Source organism: Mastigoproctus giganteus, chromosome 7 (assembly GCF_048544385.1).
Source record: "Mastigoproctus giganteus isolate SK-2022 chromosome 7, ASM4854438v1, whole genome shotgun sequence".
NCBI lineage: Eukaryota > Metazoa > Arthropoda > Arachnida > Uropygi > Thelyphonidae > Mastigoproctus > Mastigoproctus giganteus.
In genome coordinates, this window is record NC_143581.1 from 82,760,242 (window position 1) to 82,785,400 (window position 25,159).

General features: G+C 37.5%; 1 protein-coding gene across 1 annotated transcript in view; it reads right to left on the bottom strand.

The window, feature by feature from the left end:
* LOC150083034 (poly(A)-specific ribonuclease PARN-like) overlaps positions 1-25,159 on the bottom strand; it is a 504,128-nt gene that overhangs the window by 11,407 nt on the left and 467,562 nt on the right. The window contains exon 17 of the mRNA XM_090376989.1: positions 3,034-3,211. Within this exon, the coding sequence (XP_090233115.1) occupies positions 3,034-3,211 (178 nt within the window). The remainder of the gene's footprint in view (positions 1-3,033; positions 3,212-25,159) is intronic.

The window sequence follows — 25,159 nt, forward strand, 5'->3', positions numbered from 1 at the left end:
ATTATGCTCATTCTGTAGTATATGCTATGCTTGCAGATTTGGGGGAGATTCCCGGAGTTGCTTGACAAGAAACACTATCCACTATAAGCTATGCTGTGTAGAATTATTATGGTTGGGGTCAGCATTGTCCCATAGTACAACAGTTGTGGCTGTTTTGTTTTTTTTCCCTTTAAGTATCATTAAGCACCATTGTACTTTTGAATCAATTTACCGATTCAAAAGTACAATGGTGATGTTTTAAAATAAAAGGAAGGCATGGACCAACCTTCCCTTTGAGAAAAAAGCAGTCGATTATACAAAATTTAAATTTAGAAATAGTAAAATCTAAATGGCAACACTTAAATTTATAAACTAACTATAAAATATTAATTTTTGGTAGAAAGGTTTTGCTGCTTCTCCTGGCACAGCTACAGAACATCCATAAAATTTCAATGTAGCTCTGCCTCTTGTACATCTAATAGCATTAAGCAATTTATTGATGGCAACCATAGCACTGCTGATCTCCTGTTACTGATAAAAATTGCATATAATTCTTTTGGCAGATGTATATTCATATACAGTTATCACTGCATATCACTGCATGGCATGTATGTGGAGCCAGCCTCAAGGTTGACCTCGATCTCCTATTTTTCAGCCAAATTATAGATTCGAAGGCTTTTCTGATCACAGGAATGAATTACAGGAATGAAATGAATTTCATTCCTGTAATTGGGAATAAGGAGTTCAGTTAGGCTCTTACAAACATTGTTGGTCTCAAATTAGATAATTTAGTTCCACTTTAGTAATCACTTCAACAATTAAATAAGGTTGAATCTCTCTCTCTTGGCTTGGTACATATTCCTTCTCCCTGCCAGACACTTCCATTTGTTTGTCCCCTTCACAAGATGACATATCTTCAACTGAAGTTCATGTTTGAAAATGCTTAACAACTGGAATGTCACCAGAATGTGCTATTGGCCACATCTGCCTTCAGTGGCAGACTGAGATAATGAATCTTCTTACTTCCAGATGAAGTACCAAGTCTTGGTTATGCAAACGTAGCATAACCAAGCAGTCCTGAAAATGGTACCTTTTTGTTCCTGCCATATCACTGCCACAGCAAATGACACATTTAATTTTTCTATCTATCCTCAAAATATCACTGCATGGTATGTATGTGGAGCCAGCCTCAAGGTTGACCTCGATCTCCTATTTTTCAGCCAAATTATAGATTCGAAGGCTTTTCTGATCACACATAGCAGAGATTTTTTGGTGTTATTAATATATCAAAGTGACAATTCAGTTCTCACAAATTTTTTATTTGCACACAATGAATTATAGAAACATACAGAAAAACTTTTTTCAATAGAATAAAACTTTTTTCAATAAAATAAAAATTATTAACTTCACATGTAGGATCAAACACATTACTGTGCCACTTTTGATACATTACTACGTTAAATTGTACAGTCATTTCCCTATTACACATTTCACAAACTGGATGTAAACTGATTGATGAATACATGAACACTGTTTGTAGAATGCCAACTTTCACATGTGCGAGTTTGCTTTTACGTGATTTCATCCAGACACTGTGTGGAGGAACACAAATTTATGAGAACAGTTTGGGTCTCTGTGTTGAAACCACATGCTCAGTTGACTCACATACTTTGTTAATTGGTCATCTGAATTCGTGCAGAGTATACATTTTCAACTAATTTTTTTTTTTTAATAAAAAATGTTTTTATAAAAATCGAGGGTGACATCATAGAGTTTTAAGCATGAACACATCATTGTGAACTGCCAGGGGTTTCACAAAACACCAAATGGGAACTGCTGATCCAGACCAGCAAGTCCATGAAGTTGGCCCATCTTCACAAAATTTCTGGGAAACCTTGCAGATTGCTTGCAATAATGTTAACGAAGACCCTATTATAAAAATTAATTGCCAGAATGCCACGTTTGTGTAATACAGTTATAAAATCTCGCAGGTGATATATTGATGAAAAATCAGTATAGTTGTTAATATTAATCATTTCAATATTTTTTGCTGTAAATTTTTCAATGTGTTGTGTAATAAAAAATCTTAAAATACTTTGTAGTGTGTTGTTCTTTTGTATTAGGAAAATTCCTCAAAAAAAATAAAGGAAAACTGTAAGCATATGCTGTTGGATAGTCCTCAAAATATTTAAGGAAAACTGCTGGCATATGCTGTGCTTCCAACTTGAAGTGAGAGTATATATATTCAATACTATTAGTTACTTCCATTTTCAGTTTATTTCAAAATTGATTTCATATTTGGCATGCTTCACAGGGCACAAAATTTTAAATTATATATTTTGCTTCCCAGAGTAGCATTCGTCTACAGAATATCAAGTTTAATGCTATGCTATGTGAAAACAATAATAAATCTTTCAAAAACAACTAGGGTAAGACTGTAGATGTTCAATAACCTAGTGGGAGGATAAACACAAGTAATCTGACTTTAAAAACAAACACAGCATTGGCACTTGTTAGTACCACACCAGTACTGTAAAAAAAAATCACTTCGAAAAATAACGCAATTGCTTGACTATATTTAGAAAAGTAGAAAAAATTTCATTCTTTAATAGTTAACGTGGGAATGTTATTTGTGAGGGTTGCTGTCAAGGTGACCAGTGACTACTGCCAGGTTAAAGAAAGTTTTTTGATTTTTTCATAAATAAAAAAAAACTTTACTGGGTTATTTCTTTTTCATATTGTCATTCAGATGTCAATCCCCCCCACATACATTTCAAATAGCTTACTTATTATACCATTTATAACTTTGAAAAAAATTGAATGTAATTATAAAAATATATAAAAAAAATATAATTTGTATAATGTACACAAAGTAAAAATTAATAAAATAAATAAATAAAAATAACTACTTGTATACCAGAAAATGAGAGAGAGATATCCATTCTTTTGTTTCTTAGAGAAACCTGCCCTTTAGCAATATTAAATGTTGCAAGAAACAATAAAACATTAAGACTGAAATATCAGATTAACAACCAGATAAAATTATGTTCTTACTCAAGACTGCCACTATTTCGGCGTCTCTTTGCAGGTAAATTAACATCAGCTTGTGGTACTGGTGAAATTTTCCTTTCCCATGCTGGTGGAATTGAAAGTATCTTCTGCTTTTCCAGATATTCGTTGTAGGTTCTTACAGAAAATGAACTATTTGTGGTATTCACCAAACTTTTTATAGCTGAAAAATATTAGAGGATACAAGGTAAAAATCAGCCTAAAAATTATAAAATACAAATTTATAAGTTTAAATTATAAAAATGAATTTATTAAAAGAATTTATCTTATGTTTCGATAATTTTATTGTTTAAGTATAACATTTTATCTAATATTTGTGTTACAATAAAAGATGTGACCAAATTCTGCTGTTTTATAAAACAGATCCTTCAAATTCTAACTGGTAGTTCTATGAAGGTTATTTTGCATCTGAACTGCAAGGTTTTTTGGACCCAGCCTGACAGACCATAGAGGTGGCTTTGCGATTGTTAACAGTGGTTTAGCTAATGATAAACCACTTAATTATTTTAACACATTCACTGCTGGAATGCAAATTTGCATCCATTCAATTGTGGCCAATAAATGAGCACTATAAAAGGAAAACAAAGAACTGATCGATATCAGCACACTGATTGAACCATGGGGTATTTGTATTATGGCTAGGATTTTGCTTAGCACCAATCACACTGTTTAGAGAGCACTATAAAAGCTGTACACTTGGTTCACAGGGTCATATGTTCTTTGTTTATATTACAGTTATTTTACCTAGTTTAGTATTTTTCACAAAAACAAAAAGTGAAATTTTCTGAAGATTGTTTGCTGAATTTTAATCCTTTACTTTGCAAGAATCGTCCAAAGAAGCCAGTGCTTTGTTTCAACTGTTAGTGGATTATCATAATCCACTAACAGTTGAACTACAGCGAAATGATGTTGTGTGAAGTTTAGTATAATATAACTGATATAAACTAGAAATATTTTCTTTTAAAAACTGATGATTTTATCCAAAATGTTTGTGTGCTTGTTTTTTGCCCCAAAGCAATTAGGCTACAATGCATCAGAATATTGTGTCTGTAAATTTGCAAGTATTCTGTGGTCTCTTTACCTATTTTGCCAAATGAAAAAAAAGTGTTCAGCATGGGTTGCAGGGTAAAAACCACCATGCAACCCACGCCAATGGCTAAGGGTTGCATAGATTTTGCCATGCATAATTCAGACATGGTGTGAAAAAAACATAAGTCCACAAAATGTAAACCATCTTCCCAGAATTTGTGTCCAGGCCTTGATCATATGGAGTGGAAATACAAAAATTATAACTAATTGTTACTTTGTTGAATGCATATTACTGAACTTGCATTCAGCAAATTTAATTTCACAAGCCAGCAATGCAAATACGTCACACTTTCTTTTGTAGAAAAAGACACTTGATTCCTAAAAATACTTACTGAAGAATGATATCAAAATTTAGACAAAGTATTATAATTTTATTATAAAGTATCATATTTCGATGTGCCTCTACACTGAAGGCACATAGAAAGAACCCCCGCAAATATAAGTGGCAGAAAATGCATTCACTATATTTTATATACCTAAATAAATTCAATAATGACTGATAATAATTAGGATGTGGATATTCAGATATTTTGCTCAATAAAATTAACAGAACAATTTTTTTCATGAATATTTTTCATCAAAATTTTCATCAACTGGTCTGTTCAATTTGCAGTATCGACAAAAGCAAATATTTGATATAATAAACATCCTGGGATGCTAATTCCGAGTATCCAATAGAAATTGAGTTATCACATTACAGAGCTGCACATTATGCAAATTATTCATGCCTATAAAATTACTAGTTGTGACCACATCACTTCATTCATGTGTTTTGGCTTGCTCAGTGAGATAGCCACATGTCCAGTACTCAGAATGACAAGTCATTGTCATTTAGATGATTCTTTGAGATGGAAGGGCATTGGACAACTTGAAGCAGGGTAGTTACAGGTGGAGGTGGAAGGGCATTGGACAACTTGAAGCAGGGTAGTTACAGGTGGAGGTGGCACAGTAGCTTAATGTGTCATGAAGCGTCATCTCGGACTATGGAAATTGTTTTAGGAGACAGGAACCATTAAAAGAATAGCTGGCCAGGGTCACACGAGGGCTACATCAACCACTAAAACAGACCGCTATCTGTCTCTAACAGCAAGATGGAACCCTATGTCTTCTCATCAACTGTCTCTTGAGGTTGCTGCAGCCACAGGTGAAAACATTTCCAACAGGTCTATGTTAAGAAGACTCAACTGAAGTGGACTCTATGCAAAGAAGCCAGCAGTTTATATCCCATTAACCCCGAACCATGATAGAGGTGATGGAAACTGGTGCTATGAACATGTGACTTGAAGCCCCTGATAAATGAGATGCAGTTCTATTCTCTGCTGAGTCCTGTTTTAGCATACAAACAGATTCTGCATGTTATTTCTTCTGGAGACAACAAGGAATGGGGTACCATCCCTCCAACATCAGAGAAAGGATACTTATGGTGGAGGCGGTGTTCTCACGTGGGATGGAATAATTATCAATGGCTGCATCCATTTTCATGTTTTTGATAGGGGTACCGTAACTGTGCAGAGGTACTGAAAACAGATTCTGAAACCTGATGTGCAACTTTTTAGGGGTGTGGTTGACCCAGATATTACTTTCATGCACGAAAACACCAGTGCACAGAGCTGAAGTGGTGGAGGAATACCTTCAAACTGAAGATATCCAACAATTGCCATAACCAGCATGACCACCAGCCTTAAATCCAATCAAGCATGTGTGGGATGCCCTAGAGCATTGCGCTGCATGCTGAAAGCCAACTCCTCGGTCCTGAGCTAAGGTATGTGCTGGTGGAAGAATGGGATTTGCTGCATAGAATCTTATAAACACCCTTATATCGAGCATGATTCACCACTGTAAGGCCTATTTAGCCATTGAAGGGGATCATACGCTGTACTAATGTCATGTTACCATATTTTTGAGCAGCTTGTATCGACTACAACCCTTATAAATGTTCCTTATATCTGTCCGAAGTTCCTTGCTGTCTCTTCATTTCATCATTATTCTACAGTATCCGACCATACCAAATTTTGTCCCACTTCAGCAGAAGCTGCATAAGTTACATATTTTCTACCTGTTCTGTTAATTTTGTCAAGCAGTGTAGTAAAAAAAACCTTTAACTTCCAATTATGTCAATTTAATCTTGTTCAAAGACATTTTTTGAATTTTTAATATAAAAATTGGCTAGATAGAAGGTTAATATATTGTTTAGTAGAAAAATACTTGTGCCACTAAACAATTAAGCAGAATCTGCTACTAGTTTCAAGGCCAGGATTCTGGTTCAGAGGAGGAGAGGACTCCGAAGGAATTCCTTTCCCAGTGAAGATCAAGGTGGGGAGTGCTACTGGAATTGCAGGTGATTGAGAAGAGGGGCTGAAAACATGATCCATAGGCAATTTTGAATGGAGGCACTGTCTAAACAAGAATAAAAGAGACCTTTGCTCCTGTACAGATTACATAAAGACCACAGCTGAAGGCTTCTGGAAGCCCTATACAATTAGATGGTGCTGCCTGATGAACAAATAACTGAGGCCAGTGACTTTCAGATATTTAAGGCAATATCCAAGAATGATACCCATGCATGAGGAGGCTGCTGACAAGGTTGATCTCCTGGTGATAGGAGATCTTTAAGATAACAGATGATGTGCATGAGGAAATTCAGGGAAGCATGCACACAGTATGCAGATAAATCTTGTAATGATCAAAAACACCACTCTAAGGGCTACAACTGGTCTGTTCGATTTGCAGATTTTCTCCTGGATGACCTCACAAAACTGCAGCAGGTGCTCTTAAGATCTAAAGGTGAGTGCAGTAAAGGCCCATTACTATTGGATCTTTGCTCTTGTGATTGTTTTGCAAAATTCTTGGGGCGCCTCCATAGCCAGGTGGGCAGGAGCAGCAGTGCGTAGCACACGCTTCTTGATTAGACCGGGGTTCGAGCCAGTGACCACCAAATACGGAGGATGCGGAAAGGTCAGGAAATGGCCACAGGATATCCCCAGAGCAATATGGCCTTAGTTGCTAATGCTCCTAAAAACCAAATAACAAACAAACAAAATTCTTGCAACTTGACAAGGTCCTGACACTTTCAACAAGATAGAAATATTTCAAGAGGGTTAATGGCTGCAGGGAGAATACAAAGATCCTCCAGTAAGTGATCTCCTGGATTGAGCAACCCACAATGAATATAATCTTTTAAGATGTCACCAAGGCATTGTACAGTGTTGTACATGTCTGCATCATTGCCCCACATTGATATTCAAGGTGACTCCTGTATGTCAGTGTGTGCCAGTGCTTATTCTCAACTTGCATACCAACATTCTTAGGGAAGCAATTAAAGAGAATGGGACTATTCACACTACATGGGCCACTATGGCTTCATTTTCCATGGAAGTAGTTTGACACCCATTTTTCAGGTTAGTTAGTTAGTTACCAGTTAGTTACAAGGTTCACAAGGTGTTGTTGCACCAGATGAGTCATCTATCATGTAATATTACCTAGTCACACAGAGGGGGTGGCATTCCTCTTTGATGTGGATACCACACCTCCAGTATAGCAGGTACAGTGCTTCATGCCTTGCATGGGAAGTATACACAGAGTGAATAACAGTTCCACTAATGTGAAGGTGCATGCAAAAGATATGGTTGTCACAGAATGAGTGGACTTCATTGCAATACAGTCCACTTGACCTGCAAATTGAAACAAAATATCTGTTCCTTCAGCCTTTTAGACTCATTTAAATCCACAGCCAATCTTATCTGGAAGAATGGATGTAAGGAGCCACAGGGATCAACCATTCATCCTCTAATGGAGAACCTATCCTGCTAAAGGATAGGGTGGAAGGGCAAGATCTACAATGGTTGTATGCAAGTGCTTTATCTCAGAACTATGTAATACTAACATAGCTTTGACAAATTGCCAAATATGCATGAAATGATTAATAAGATCCCTCTGCTGCCATCTAAGTGGTGGGTGTTATGTGAGTGGTGGCTGGATAGCACTGACAGTGTTAATCACTGGTACACCAGCCTGCCTCTCACAAGGTTCTAAGTGGTGGGTGTTATGTGAGTGGTAGCTGGAGGCCACATTTTATGCTTATGCCACCTGGCATAAGCATAAAATGTTATGCCAGGTAGTCCTTACATAAGTTGGGTCATTCCATCTATGCTTAAATTCTTGCTGGAACTTCCAACCAGCATCACATGCAGGAAGGATTGAATAAAGGTGTTTTAAATATGTGGTAATTAAGTGAACACATTGTCCCCTGAGGGGTATTCATCCTAGAAATAACAGCATATGGCATACTTGCTTAAGCTGCCTCCAAGTGTCCCACTTAGTTTGGTTGAGCACTGTAAGCCAGTAGCCTGAAATGAAGATTCAAGGAACAAAACCTGTCTAAACCAAATATCCGTATGGAGAGAGAGAGAGAGAGAGAGAGGGGGAGAGAGGGAGAGAGAGAGAGAGAGAGAGAGAGAGAGAGAGAGAGAGAGAGAGAGAGAGAGAGAGAGCAGAATCATCCCAGTGTGATCCATACTGACAACTCTAAAACAGATAGATTTGGAAGACTTCCCCATGACATGCCCAACAATTTAATATTGAGAAGGAATTTAATAATGTTCCCTTTAACAAATAGCCTTAGCCAGAAACAAGAGTGTTCTTCCCAAAGCTCCTATTTCTGGCTAAGGTAGTTTTGTTATCTCTCCCACACTACTTGATGGGGGGGGGGTACAAAATGAAGTTATAGGGCATTCCTGAGCTTTTGCAAGTTGTATGGGAAAATTCCTTTCCCTTACAATACATATAATCTATTAAGCCATTGGGACTGCCTCCTTTTAGCACCAGCAATCTGCACGAGGAGGCTGTGCTATCCACCAATGTGATGATTACTATAAAAACACTGGAACAGCTAAGATCAAGAAGCTTGTTTGCTTTTGTTACAATAAATAAGTGCAACAATGTGATGATGATGGAGTCACATCAGACGTTTGGGTAAAGGACTGGTCCACTTAGAAGGCTAAGAACACAAGGCTGATCTGCTGTCTCCAGTTCAGGGAGGCTTCTCCATGGTCCTGCAGGCTGCTGATAGGTTGTCTCTCTGGGCTCTCTTGAGTCCCAGTTTGTTGTTCTTAGGCAGCTGCTGAAATCCATTATTAACTCTGTTGATACACAACTTGTACTGTATTCCTACTGTTATTTTTATAAGTGACTGTTTAGTTTGGTTTGGTTGGATTTCAGTGGTATAGTGACAACTTGGGCCATAATACAACAGATCTACAATTTTTATATAGAACAAAAGAATGAGGGATCATTTACTCTCGCATATATACTTGATCTAATAAATGCAATGTATGTTTTAGTAATTTGGAATTGTGCTTCATTTGATCAACTTTATTAAAACTATTTAAAAGGGGGCGATAAAGGTTATTTACTTTTAAACACATCCAACACTAATATCTTTCAAAGCTTGTCTGAGTACAATTAGTTTGGTTTAGTTTCTAAAAGCCATTATATACATTCTGTATTCAGTCTCCCACAAACTCTAGGGCTTGTTCTGAGATGTACAATCCTAAATCAACCTGTTACAAACATTCTAAGAAATTTCTTCAAGTATTTTTCTAGCAGGGATAAGGAGGTGATTATTCCCTTGTATAAGGCAATGGTCAGGCCACACCTAGAGTACTGTATACAGGTCTGGAGGCCTCATTTCAAGAAGGATGTAGAGCTGCTGGAACGAGTACAGTCGGTCCTCGTATAACACGTGTTTACATTACACGAATTCGATCATACACGATTTATAAATAGGGGAACGCTATCTTATATAGCACGAACCGAATTCGCTTATACACGATTCGCCTTTGTGTTTACAAGAAATGGCAGTCGAACGCGGAATCACCCCAACTGAACGCAACACGATAGGAATGAAGAAGATTCTAAAAATGTATTTTTTTTTTTTATTTTTTTTTTAATCAGTGAAGGGGAAACACATTTCACCATAATAACGTAAAAACCAACACAATTCCAGCTATCGATATAATCGCAAATGCAATTAGATCGAGTTTACTACCAGTTTATAACAGATTCCACTAGCAGAAACGCAACAGGAAATTGTTTTTATTGTTTTATGGTAGTAATCCCCAGAAATGTGATTTAGTAAAATGTGAGGTGTTAATAGCGTATCACGGCCTTTACGGTGTTGTTTATTCAGTTGCTACACACGCGCAGCTTTGTTTATGTGTATCAAGCGTGCCTCCTCGTTTTGTAATTGTGCTTTATTCCCTAAAAATGAGTAAAATGCTTAAAAGGTGTGAAAAGGAAGCGTCCTGGTGAAGACACTACAGATTCAGAGAGAAAAAGAAAAGCAATATCGATAAACAGAGGCGGACTGGTCAAAAATTCTTACCCGGGAAAATTTATAGTGGCCTCATACTACGGTTTATGGCCAAAATCACACCGGCCTCCGGCCCACCGGGATTTCCCGGGTAAGGCTTATGGCCAGTCCGCCTCTGTCGATAGAGGAAAAAAATATGAAATTGTGAAACGCTTTGAGCGAAATGAAAGACCGTGTGATATTGCACGTGCTACAGGCCTAAATGAGGCAACGCCGAGAATTACAAAGAATGCAGAGAAAATAAAAACAACTTTTATAGCAGGAACAACTCAAAGTGTAATTAAAATCCATTAGATTAAGACACAAGAATTGGGAGAGATGGAACGGCTGTCATCTGTTTGGATAGAAAATCAAACAAAAAACAAGTTTGCTTACGATAGAAGCAAAAGCAATATTTTATTATGTAATAAAATACGTAAGAATTTTATTATGACTATTTTATTTAATATAATAAATTTTTTACGAATAAAATACGTATTTTATTTGTAAAAATACTTTTTTATAATATAATAAAAATAAATATTTTTTATTATTTATTATATTATAATAAAAAATATATATTATAATATTTTTTATTATGTATTTTAATCATTATAAAATACGTAAGTATTTTATAACGATTAAAGTTACCCGATTATTTATTGTGTTTGGTAATGTTTTGGTTCCAAATGTGTGTTCAATCTTGGGGTCAGCACCTAACCCCACTTTTCCCATAGGGCCTGTTGTTTATATTGCACGAGGGTTTCTAGGAACACAACTATCGTGCTATACAAGGACAGACTGTACAGAGAAGGGCAACAAGATTAGTGAATGGAACAAAGGGGTGCTCTTACGAAGAAAGGCTTAAGTTTTGCAAATTACAGTGTCTGGAGACTAGGCACCAGCGAGGTGATCTGATAGAGGTGTATAAGGCCTTGAATGGTTTGAGCATGCTCAATGCTGATGGGATTCTTCCTCTCGCTCAGAATAATCACCTGAGAGGGCATAAATTCAAATTGAGGAAAGACAGATGTAGGATAGACGTGCGGAAATTTGCCTTTAGCCAGCGGGTGGTTGGTTGGTGGAACAGACTTCCATCCCTTGTCGTGGAAGTTGATAGCCTAAATAAGTTTAAGGCTCAGCTGGACAGGTATTTTGAACGAACAGAGGGGTGAAGTGGAATTGGTTTTTTTTTTTTTTTTTGGCTGATGCTGCATAAGCTTGCTTTCTTGCATCAAATGCCTCTACTAATGCTAATGCTATTAACTTACACTGGCATTTACAGAGAAAATATTGATGCAGCCCAGTGGTCAGGAGCGAGAGTGCATAGCACGTGTTCCTTGAGTGGACCGGGGTTCAAGCCCGTGACCACTAAATACGATGAATATTTGTATTGACGATTTATTGTAAACTCTACTAACTTGGTTGTCGTGCCGGAGTATAAACAGAAAATTTATTTATTTTATTTATTTACTGTTCCTTGATTTCTCAAAAATTCAAGAATTTTAAAATTTTATTCTAGCTTGCATACAATGTTTTATTGCATTTGACAGAACAAATTATGAATGGGTCCTATCTCAAGAGCTTATTCATAAATGCATTACAGAATAATCTGTAATGCATTTATGAGCACCCCTTTGTTCTGCTCAATCTTATTGCACGTTGCTGTACTCATTCCAGCAGGTCCACATCCTTCCTAAAATGAGGCCTCCAGACCTGTATGCAGTACCCAAGATGTGGCCTGATCATTGCCTTATACAATGGGATAACCTCTTTATCCCTGCTAACAAAATTATTGTATATCACCGACAAAACACCATGAGCTGTCTGCACTGTTCAGAGAACTTCATAATGAGACCTAGATAGATTTCAGGAATGGTCAGAAAAATGGCAGCTGTGCTTTAATCCAACAGTGTAAGGTATTACACCTAGGAAACAGTAATCCCAAAATAACTTATTCACTTGGTGGAGTTCAACTAAACCCAGTACTGGAGGAAAGGGACTTGGGTGTTACGATATACGGTCAGACATGAAATTCTCTGAGCATTGTAAACAGGTTGCAAGGAAGGCCCATGGTGTCCTATCGATATTTTGCAAGTAGAGATAGGGAAGTGATAATCCCATTATATAAGGCTTATGTTAGACCAAGTATGGAGACCGCACCTAAAGAAAGACATCGAGCTTCTTGAAAGGGTGCAAAGACGAGTAACTCGCCTGGTGAGATCGGCAAAAGGGCATCCTTATGAAGAAAGACTTCGGATATGTGGGTTGCAGAGTTTGGAAACTAGACACCTTAGAGGAGATTTGATTGAGGTGTTTAAGGCTCTGAGAGGCATCAGTAAAATGAATGAGGAGGAAATTTTCAAGATTATAAATGATGCTAGAACTAGGGGACATAAATTCAAGTTACGGGGGGAAATGGAAGATTGGACTGCAGGGAGTTTTATTTTAGCCAGCGAGTTATAAATTACTGGAATAAGTTGCCTTCATGGGTGGTAGAGGCCGACAGTTTGGGGAAATTCAAAGGTCATCTGGATAGTACTTTCAGGTAAGGGAAGCGCATAGGATGATAGGTTTAATTTTTTTTTTTTTTTTATTAATTATTATTATTTAGTTATTTATTTTATTTTATTTTTTGTTTTATCATTGTTTTGTTCGGGATTTTTTTTTTTTTTTTTTTTTTTGCTGGTGCAGCATAAGCCATAGGCTTTCTTGCACCATGCGGCCGTTACTAATACTAATAAATGCACAATTACCACCAGGTCTTTTTCATTTTCCACTACCCTGAGTGTAGTACCACACAGTTGGTATGTTACTCTGGGTTTACTGCTACCCATATGCAGTACTTTGCATTTATCAATGTTAAACTTCAATTGCCACTTTCAGCCCATCTGCCTAACTTTTCTAGGTCCTGTTACTTATGTTACTCATATCACTACAACTAACTTTAAGACATGTCAGTCCCATTTTGGCCACTGTCTCACATACACCACTCTCCTCAGTGGGCTTTCCACCAACAAATGATAGACTGCAGCATGTATAATATTATTTGTGGCAAATAATACAAGAAGTTAAGCTAATACAGCATCAGAGAAAAAAAAAAAAAAAAAAAATCATCTGAGGTGTTTTTCTTGGTAAGAGCATCTTTTTGTTCTCCCCTCACCAATCCTTGCTGTCCTTCACTACACCTGTTCCAGCAGATTCACATTCTTCCCAAAATTGAGCCTTCAGACTTGTATGTTTTGGCCATTCTAGCAAATTTCCTGTAAAACCACAAGAGCTGTCATTACTGATGTTCCACCAGTAAGCCCTCCCAGAAGTCAAACTTCTCCAACTTCTTATTCTCATGATCTTTAAATCGATGTGAGTACGTAGCCTTCTTTATTTCCATCACAGCGTGTTGGTAAGTACAATAAGTAATGTTTTTTACCCTCTGCTCCAACTCCTTATGTCAGCCTTTACGGTAACCTTTTACTACTTATCATTTCTCTGCCTCTGCCGGGTCAGCCACGAAATATACATCAGCATTCCATATATTAACCGCCACGCTTAACCTGGCTTCCATACATGTTCATATTATAATTTAGTTTCTTTATATCTTCCACATGCTACATATATTTCATGTTAGAAACAGAGACCTTACTTCTTGCTGCATTTTCTTTGGTTTTGACAGCTGACCATTGAGAAAGACGTTAAAATCATTGAATTTGCAGCATTACTTACTTTTAATATATTGCTATTTTATAGGTACAATTGGTCTATTATACAACTTTGATTTCCGGTTTTATTCCATGATTTCAACTTCTGGTTTTATTATACTATGCACCACTAGCCACATTCATTACCTACTCTTCTACCCCAGGTCTACAATCCTTCAAATATTCTTCTTATAAAAATGCTTGTATCAATTACAGTTATACTAGAGGCCTTACTTCTTGCTGCATTTTCTTTGGTTTTGACGGCTGACCCTTGAAAAAGATGTTAAAATCATCGAATTTGCAGAATTAGGTACTTTTAATATATTGTTTTAAATATATTGCTTTTACGTTTATTTTACAGATATAACTGGTCTATTATACAAGTTTAATTTCATTCCATGAGTTAAACTTCAAGTTTTATTATACTACTCACCACTAGCCACATTCATTACCTACTCTTACACATATATATATTTGAATAATGTTTGAAATGGTTGAAAACTGAATCTTTCATAATAAATAAAAAGGTAAAGCAAACATCAGAGGCAGCAAAAAGCATATTCCTCTACATGATGCCTGAAATATAAAAATAAATTAGAATGAAGATTAAAAAATAAAAATAATGTCAGCAGCATGGCAAGACAGAAGAGCGAAAATTGTCAAAATTAAACATAACGATCAAACCAACAGGAAAGGAAGAGAAGGGACAAGAGTAAAAATATTGCAGCAGAAACTCTCCAAGATAATTTAGAACATCTAAATGCAAAGATAATAAAATAATAATCAATTAAATTTTGAATTCCAATTAAATAGAAATTTAACGGTGCCCCCTCTGACGGGCACAAAGTCCAAATTTATATGAAAAGTCACCAACAGAGATGTAAACCAACTACAATAAAATAAAACAAAAAAATAAACCAAAATATATTGACCATTATGCCCCATCTTAACAGAGGACCACAAGGCCAATAATGGTCAGGGAATTGCTGCATTTCGATCGCTAGACAAATCGCAGAATTAAGTACTTTTAATATATTGTTTTAAATATATTGCTTTTACGTTTATTTTACAGATATAACTGGTCTATTATACAAGTTTTTTTCGCCGCAATTTTTACTCTTGTTACCCTTCTCTTCCCTCCCTTTTGGTTTGATTGTTAAGTTTAATTTTGACTATTTTTGCTCTTCTGTCTTGCCATGCTGCTGGCATTATTTTTATTTTTTAATCCTCATTCTAATTTATTTTCACACACACACACACACACACACACACACACACACACACACACACACACACACTGGTGTTCAAAGAAAGTGGATCACCTAGGAATTTCACATTTCTAACCCTTTTTGGTGATGGTATGTTACATTAATGACTGGCATCACAAATAGAAATATAAACAAAAAGATATTTATTAATAGTTGTGGCAAAGCTAAGTAATATTTGACAGGTTTTCTCAAAATATTCCAAAATGAGCATTTGCAATCTTTATACAACAGTTCTGGTAAACACGACAATTATGGCTGAAATGTTATCAGAAGCCCTCAATTTGCTTCAGTTTATCATTTTAAATGGAAAACAAAGTGAAAAGTTCACCATGTGCAAACTAATATTTAGTTGAACTGCCTCTGGCCCTGATGACAGCAGAACACCGTCAAGGCATTGATGGTGACAAGATCAATTTCTGAAAATAATCACCTGATAGTTCGTGGTTCCAAACAGGAATTATGGCTTCCTGAAGTTCACGAAGGGTCTTTGGTTTCTTTCTGGCAACTACAGATTCCACACAATGCCAACAGTTCTTTATAGGATTCGTGTCCAGGCTATTTCCTGGCCAGCTAGCAGTTGTAATGGACCATTCTTCCAACTATTTTTTCATCTGTAACAAATATAAACACATTACTGATGAACCTCTATGCAGAAATGAAGCTAAGGTAAATACAGAAGTGCCTACTTACACTTTTCACCCATTGACATGGAGCAGAGTCATCCTGAAAGATGCAGTTACTTGGCAGGTTGAAATGGTCTCTAATGGTTGGCAGCAATTTGCCTTCCAATACAGCCAGATACACATTGGCATTTACGGAACCTTTCATAAACTGCAGGTGACCTACTCCGTGATACAAAATGCATCCCCATATCATTTGGCTGGTAGGGAATTTCACTGTAGCCATCATACAGTCTGGATGGTATTCTCCACCACATCTACAGTGAATCGTTTGTCTCCCATCAGAGCCATGCAGGTTGAATTTCTTCTCATCCGAGAAAATAACTGACTTCCACTGCTTGGGAGTCCATTTGACATGCTCCTTACACCAAATTAATTGCACCTTTTTCATTTTTTTGTGTGAGGAAGGGCTTCTTCTTAGAATGATGGGCTACAAGTCCATTTTTGAAGAGGCATCTTCTGACTGTTACTGCACTTGCTACCACTTCATTCTCTTTCAGCTCAGATGAAGAAGTTTTACGGTTTTTAAGGCATAAGCGCTTCAAAATGCCGTCCTGTTTTGGCATAGAGACTCGTTTGCATCCAGTTCCTTTTTTTTCTAACAGCAGAACCAGTATTCTTCAGTTTGAAAAGAAATCCACTCACTAATTAAAAGACATTCTATAAGCAATATGACTGGAAGAACATCCTTCCTCACATAAAGCAATAGTAGCACCTTTCTTCATGCCATCAACTGCACATAACTCACCATCCTGACACAAGCAAGGAATGACTGTAACTCTTGCAGAGTGTGCTTATAAGGCGGAAAGTAAAAGCTGATGCAACAGTACATCACCTATGTGTGCTGGTGCAATCTGTAAGAAACATTGCCATATACTTACATTATTCAGACAAAAATTGCAATTTTTTATTTGCACTTTCTTTGAACACCAGTGTAATTGTTGATTGTATACAGTAGTCACACAGACTTGAACTGAAGCCCGTGTGACTACTAAATGCACTTTCTTTGAACACCTGTGTGTGTGTGTGTGTGTGTGTGTGTGTGTGTGTGTGTGTGTGTGTGTGTGTGTGTGTGTGTGTGTGTGTGTGTGTGTGTGTGTGTGTGTGAAATGTTATTTAAAGTCAAAGTAACAGTTGACGAGGGGGGAAATGAATAAACAAGATATGACACATGCACCAAAATGCGCAATGCAGCAGTAAAGGATGCAAAAGTATATAAGCATGCAAGTGTAAATAAATTTGAAAAAAGTTTGTATAGATGGAAGTGAGAATTACACAAAGTGACAGGGACTAGTAGGGTAAGGATAGTAGAAAAAAGAAATAATGGAGATATGAAAGAGGCAAAACAACGTTAATATCCTAAAATTATGATGAATTAAGAAAATTATCGGCTGAATTTGTAAAGCCAATTTGGAGTTGAAGGAACTGTAAAGTAAAATTATTAATACAATGTTTAAACAACAAAGAAAAATCAAATAAAATAAATAGTGGTGGAGTTGTCATCAGATATGGGTGGGAAATTTAGTTATAGGTTTCAATAGAGGGAAGGCAAAAATGCAAAGTCTAATGTCAGCAACAGTAAATATTGATACACGGTTAGGTAATTCATCAGGGGGACTACACCCAACCATGTATCAGGAACTGCATTTCTATACTTCTCCATAACAGTAGAAGAAATGTGAAATAAAGCCAAAAAGCAAAAAAAAAAAAAAAAAAAATCAGCACATTCTTTTACAGTATGGGCAAGGTAGTCCCAATGCAGTGTCAAAATAACAGCAGCTTTTGGGGCGAGGTGTCCCTTCTTCCGCTGGATAGTGAATGGTGGCCTATATATGTTACATGGAATAATAATATAAGCTTCGACTGGGCGTGATCATGAATTATATGTCTTGTGCTTGTAAAGCAAGGCCATGTACATGAAACAAATGGTGCATGTATATACGTTACATGGAATAAAAATAAGTCACTGGGCAAGATCAGATGTCTGTTGTCAATAATGCAAACCACGTACGTGAGACAAATGTGAGCGCTCACTACATTGGAAAATGGAAGAGTCCATAATTGGGTGCATATGTACTCCCTTATTAGGGTTCAAGACACTATTACAATTGGATATGTGTAGTGCCTCAAACCATAAGCACTAGCGCTGGCTGTAATCGCACAATTAATCGATGATTTCAACATCATGTCGGGGATCAAGGTGGTTTTGTTCAACCCAATAATGCTCAGCAAACATGGGAGCATTCGAAATTAGTGGAACGGAGAGCCCTTTCGTGTTCTGAAACACGATCGATGATTACTTTTCATTGAAAGAAAAATTAATTTTATGGTTAAACTTTTAATTTTTCTCATGTCCTTTTTTAAGATTGTTTCAATATTGATAAGTCACTGAACTTTGAACCTGGCAATTAAAGGAACTACCCACAGACATTCAAACAATATGTGATACAGGGAAGTGGATATAATACCTTTACATATTTCAGGTTAATCACTAGCAAAGAGAAAGGTACAGAGAATGAACATGAATAACATGACTTCTAGTCTATCTTGGCACAAGCAATGTGTAATGTGCTTGTGCCAAGATAGACTAGAAGTCAGGGTAATCCCCGAAAGAGATAATATTATTTTGCCTAGAAATCATAGTTTGATTTCATAGCTGAAATATGAAACTATGAAATTTTTTCATAGTTGAAAAAAAGTCATGAGTTAGCGTTGAATGTGAAAGTGTGTGTATAGGAGGGAGTATATGATGAGAGCCTTGTCAATCAATTCAGCACTGAAGAGATTGTGAAAGGCTCAAGGGGTAGAATTTATTTCAGCCTGGTCTGTGCTTGTTGACAGGAGAGACTGCTTCTACAGGCATGGGATACACTTAAATAGAAAGGTGCAAGAATATTTACTGATGCCATCGAGGCAGAGTGTTAGTTGGGTCGGAAAACTGCTAGCGTGGGGGGAATACACAGACTAACAGGCTAACAGTGGCCGCAGGCAGAGGCAAAAGTGATCCTTGTACTGCTGCTATTAGAATGGGCAGCAGGCTGGAAAGCAAGGTAATGGAGATATCCAGGACTACTGGGAGTCATAGAGGAACAAGTAAATACATGGGCTGTGTTATGGTGGGTAGGAGCAGGAACGGGTGCATGTATACTTGCATGTACACCAATGCTAGGAGTATAGTTAATAAATTTAATGAGCTTGAAGTGCTAGTCAAGACATCAAAGGCAGATATTGTTGGGATATCAGAGACGTGGTGTTACAATGATATAGGCAGTGCAGAGTTGGAATTTGGGGAGTACAATGTGTATAGGAAGGATAGACAGAATAGGAAGGGAGGAGGGGTTATGCTGTTAGTTATGAAACAGAAAATCTAAGGAAGTGCATCCAATTGATGTTGGTGGACAATGCAGTGTTGAGTCTGTTTGGTGTGAAATAAGCATTGGGAAAGGAAAAATGAGAATAGGTGTGTTATAGGCCTAATGAATCTGATGAGTATAATGAGCAATTGTGCAGAGAAATAGAGTGGGCCAGTAAATAAGAATGTCTTATAATGGGAAATTTTAACTTTCCAGATATTGACTGGAACTTTTGGGTTGGTCATTCACACACTATCAAGGATTTTCTGGATTTATTGGATGACTGTTTTCTACAGCAACATGTTCGAGAGGCAACCAGAGGAAGTAATAGTCTTGATCTGATTATCAGTAGTGATTCGTCATGCATTAAAAATCTACATATAAAGAAACCACTGGGCAACAGTGATCACAATGTATTGATGTGGGAATTATTCAAAGATGTAACTACCATCAAGGCTAAAGGGAAGGGCTTTTGCTTTCGTAAACGTGACTACAGAGGTCTCAGACAGATTTTAAATTCTGTACAGTGGGATCAAATTATGATGTTACCAACAGTGAATTCTAAATGGGAAGCCTTCAGGGACTTAATTTTGGAGGCTACTAGGCTTTTCATTCCAACTAAGGAATACTGTTCAAAGTTTAGGCCTAAATGGATGTCAGATGAATTAATGAGGCTAGTGGCAGAGACGAAGAATGTACGGGATGCATATAAAGTATCAGGTGACTATGGCAAGTATAAACTAGTCTGTAATCAAGTCACAAAGGAGGTTAGGCAGATTACGAGAAATCTTTGGCAAAGGATGCAAAGAAAAACAGCAGGGAGTTCTTTACTTATGAAAACTCTAGAAGGAAAGGGATGAATCAGATTGGACCACTTAACATAGATGGGTTGACTATTGATGATCATGCTCAGGTAGCGGATAAACTGAATGAGTATTCTGCATCTACATTCACACATGAGGAGTTATCCAACGAGAGAAGAGTGCCAGAAGTTTATCGAGTGCTGAAGGGACCTAAGTGTTTTTGTAATAACTGAGAGCAAAGTGGAGGAGAAATTGTTGAAGTTAAACATAAGGAAGGCACCTGGAGTGGACGGGATCTATCCAGTTATATTAAAGCAGGCAGCAAAGGAAGCAAGCAAACCCTTAGCCATAATTATGAGAGCTTCCTTGGACTCAGGGGAGGTCCCCATGGACTGGAGGTGTGCAAATGTATAACCAATTCACAAAGGAGGTTCAAAAGGTGACATAAGTAACTACGGACCTGTTAGTTTAACTTGTGTTCCGGGGAAAATAATGGAACCACTGGTTAAAGAAGCATTGCAGGATCATCTAGACAAGACTGCAGTAATAGTTAAGACACAGTATGGGTTTGTCAAAGGGAGGTCTTGTCTAACCAATTTGATTGCTTACTATGATGTGGTCACAAAGGAACTGAATGCCAAAAATAATTTTGATATCGTATACTTAGATTTCAGGAAAGCTTTTGATACTGTTGCACATGGAAGACTGCTGTACAAATTGAAGAGGTATAGCATCAAAGGTAAGCTGCTACAATGGATAAAGGGATAGTTGAGTGGGAGACAACAGAGAGTGGTAATCAATGGACACTGCTCTTCATGGACAAATGTTATTAGTGGAGTTCCCCAGGGTTCAGTGTTAGGCCCATTGTTGTTTTGAATATTTGTCAATGATATTGATGGAGGTATATCTGTTTTAATGTCCAAATTTGCAGATGATACAAAGTTTGGCAGGGTTGTTAACGACAGTAGTGACAGTATGCTGCTCTAACTGGATCTAGATAAGTTGGGAAAATGGGCTGAGAAGTGGCAACTGGAGTTTAACATTGACAAAGGCAAAGTACTGCACATGGGTAGCAATAACCAAAGAGAAACATACCAACTGGGTGGTACTACACTCAGGGAAGTGGAAAGTTAAAGACCTGTGGGTAATTGTGCAGCCAAATATGAAGTTCTCTGAGCAGTGCAGATGGGCTGCCAGGGCAGGTCATGGAGTCTTGTCAATGATATATAGGAATTTTGCTAGCAGGGAGGGGAGGTGATAATCCCGTTATACAAGGCAATATCCGGCTAACAGGCCGGACAAACAATGGGCACAACAAATTACATAGTACATATCCTACACACTTTTAAATCTCTGGCTTGTCCGATACAGAAAACATACGTGAAGATGGGAGAAATCCCAGATGCCGTCAGACCCCGAACATACCTAATACCTAATATACAAGGCAATGGTCAGGCCACACCTAGAGTACCATGTACAGGTCTGGAGGCCTCATTTTAGGAAGGATGTAGACTTGCTAGAACGAGTATGAATAAGGGCAACAAGATTGATGAGGGAACAAAGGGGGGTGCTCTCATCAAGAAAGGCTTAAGTTCTGCAAGTTGCAGAACTTAAGTTCTGCAAGTTGCAGCATTGGAGACTAGGCACCTGTGAGGTGTATAAGGCCTTGAATGGGTTGAGCAAGCTGAATGCCGATGGGATTCTTCGTCTTGCTCAGACTAAGAACCTGAGGGGGCACAGTTTCAAATTGAGGAAAGATAGTTGTAGAATAGTTGTGCGAAATTTTTCTTTAGCCAGTGGGTAGTTGATTGGTGGAACAGGCTTCCATCTTTTGTTGTGGAAGCTGATAGCCTAAATAAATTTAAGGCTGAGCTGGACAGGCATTTGGAACCAATGGAGGGATGAAATGGGGATTTTTTTTTTTTTTTTTGGCTGATGCTGCATAAGCTTGCTTTGTTGCATCGTATGCCTCTACTAATGCTAATAGTGTCACCAAAGATAAGCATAGGAGCAGAAGAATCCTTTTTGTGAGATATAAGACAAGACTGAGTTTTAGAAGGATTGAAATCAAGTAAGTTGTCTTTGCCCCACTGGAGAATTACCTGGAGATTGGCATTTAAGGAATTGGTAGCAGATCTTTGAGAAGTTGAAGCTGTTTGAGCAGGGCAAGGTTTCTCAAAATGGAAAGTGGAATGCAATATATTTTTTTTTTTTTTTTTTTTTGGTAGTTCTTGGCGCTTCAGCTTCTGTGGCCATAATGCACCTCCCAAGGTTTTTGCAGTACTCTGATCCAAGCCCGAGGCGGGATTCGAACCCGCAACCTTTGGGTTGCCAGGCAAGCACTTTACCCACCCGGCTAGCCCGGTCGGCGAATGCAATATGCTATCATCGACAAAACTATGAATAGGATTTCCAGTCAAGAGAAGAAGGTCAATTATATACAAGAAGAAAAGAGTAGGGGAAAGAACTGAACCTTGGGGGACGCCAGCATTAGTGGAGAAGTTAGAAGACAAAGAACTATCTACCATCGCCCTCAATAAGCGTTCAGAGAGAAAACTGGATAACCAATTACAAAAAAACAGTGGGCAAACCATAAGATGGAAGCTTGTTTAGAAGACCTTTATGCCAAACACAATCAAAAGCCTTTGAGATGTCAAGAGCAACTGCTTGTGTTTCACAGAAATTTTCCACTGAATTTATCCATAAATGGGTAACATAAGCCAGAATATCACCAATGGATTGACACTGATGGAATCCATACAGGCAATCATTGATCAGATGAAGGTTTCTAGGTAGTTTAAGAGGTGGCAGTTAATTGATTTCTTCATTACTTCACAAAGAGTAGAAGTGATTGCAATGGGATGATAATTGGATGGGAGGGATTTGTCACCCTTTTTGGTAACTCGCTGGATATGAGAAAATTTCCAAGCAGAAGGAAAAACACCTTTGGAATAAGAAAGTGAAAAACGAGGCAAAGAACAGGAGTAAGTTCAGGAGCACAGGTTTCGAGAACAAGTGGAGAAATACCATAAGGCCCTGGAGCTTTCTTAGCATCAAGATTCGTCAAAATCCTTCTAACATCCTTCTGACAGAAGACCACAGGAGGCACTGAATGGAGCGTGTTGGGAATGGTAGAGGTTTTACCAAGATCATTAATACATGAGTTGGAAGAAAAATGGGATGCTAGCAGGAAAGCTTTATCCTTGGCTGAAGTGACAACAGAACCATCTGGTTTTGACAGAGGTGGGAGCAGATATGGGCAAAAGTTGCGGCCAATAGCTCTGGCAAGAGACCAGAATGCTCAGCTACCATTAGGTTTGTGCGTCACACCTCGACCCCTGCTTACATTGGTTCACATCTGGGTGGTCATCCACAGTGTGCTTGTGCGTGGGGATTATATACCCAGGATTACTAACAGTCCCACCATCTTGAAGGTGCAAGCAGAGGATTTTGCTGTCACAGACCATCCGGACTTCGCCGAAATTGAGTCCACTTGACTTGAGTGTCACCCAAATATCAGTTCCATCAACGTTTTAGAATCCCAAGTAGCAAGTACATCTTATCTGGTATATCTGAGAATATGTCTGTGACAACCTCAAGGATCAAATTTTCCCAAAAGTGAAAATGTTTACATTATTGATTCTTGGTGAAAAAGAGACTACTGATGCAACTCGAAAGGGATTCTGCACTGTCCAGCCAGAACTATTCCAGAAATGCTACCAGTAATTGTATCAATCGTAGCAAAGGTGCATTACTGCTCAAGGAGAGTACCTTGACAGCAGCTGTCTCTCTAGATTTAGGTTTATTATGTGACAGCAACTAAACGTAGACACATAAAAGAAGAATATTTTAAACAGGGTTTATTATCTCTGATGGAGTGGAGGATTAAAGTGAAGATGTTCTGCAGTTTGGTACTTTTTTTTTTTTTTTTTTGATTGAGCACCTTTGGATAGCATCTGCCAATTGTATAGGTCTTAGAAGACCCTGAGGGCAGAGGTGGTTTAGGATTGCTCGTCTAACCTTGGAAGGGTTATTTTTCCATGTAACAGGCACTACCTTGTGGAAGAAAAAGTTGTGCTATTAGTGACAACTTAAGGTTAAAGTTCCTGGAGAGACCAAAATGGAAACAGACAAAAAAAGAAAACCCCACCTTGGTTATTATTTAAATTCCTTCTGAAGTTCTATATTTTTTTCCTTACTATGAACTAAAATAAAAAAATGTAAGCAGGGGTATTAAAATATCACTCAAAGCCACTGTTATCATTAATAAACTTGTTTTGCATATTTTGCCAATTATGCAAGGGTTAGAATTACAGCATTTTTAACATCCCGAATGTGACCACTATAGTAAGATTATGTATAAATTCATTATTGTACAGATTTGTGTTGCGACTGAACTCTATACAACTACTCATGAGTAATTACTAATACAGCCCAATATAGGAATGGTTGTCATTGAAGGTATAGTCAATAATTCATGAACACTGACGATGGTAAGTAGGGAAAAAAATTTTTTTTTTATAAAAACTCTGTTCACTTCTGCATTTAAATTTACTAAAATGGGGAGTACAACAATCACCAGAAATGAATAGTTAGGCTTCGGGAGAAGAAGAGAAAAAAAAAAAAAAAAAAAACCCCTAATAATTGAAGCACTTAAGGCAGAAAGTGCTACACTAATATAGAGAGATAATATTTTGCATTCAGTTTGGGATTCATAACGGCCTGATAAAACTGATTAAAACCAAAAATAAGGTTTCAAACAGTGCAGCCTCACATGAAGATGCTTCTAGAACCTACAACATGGCAATACATGAGTTCATATGATATGGGCAATCAAATGAATAAGGAAATCTGTCACCTAGTTGAATGTC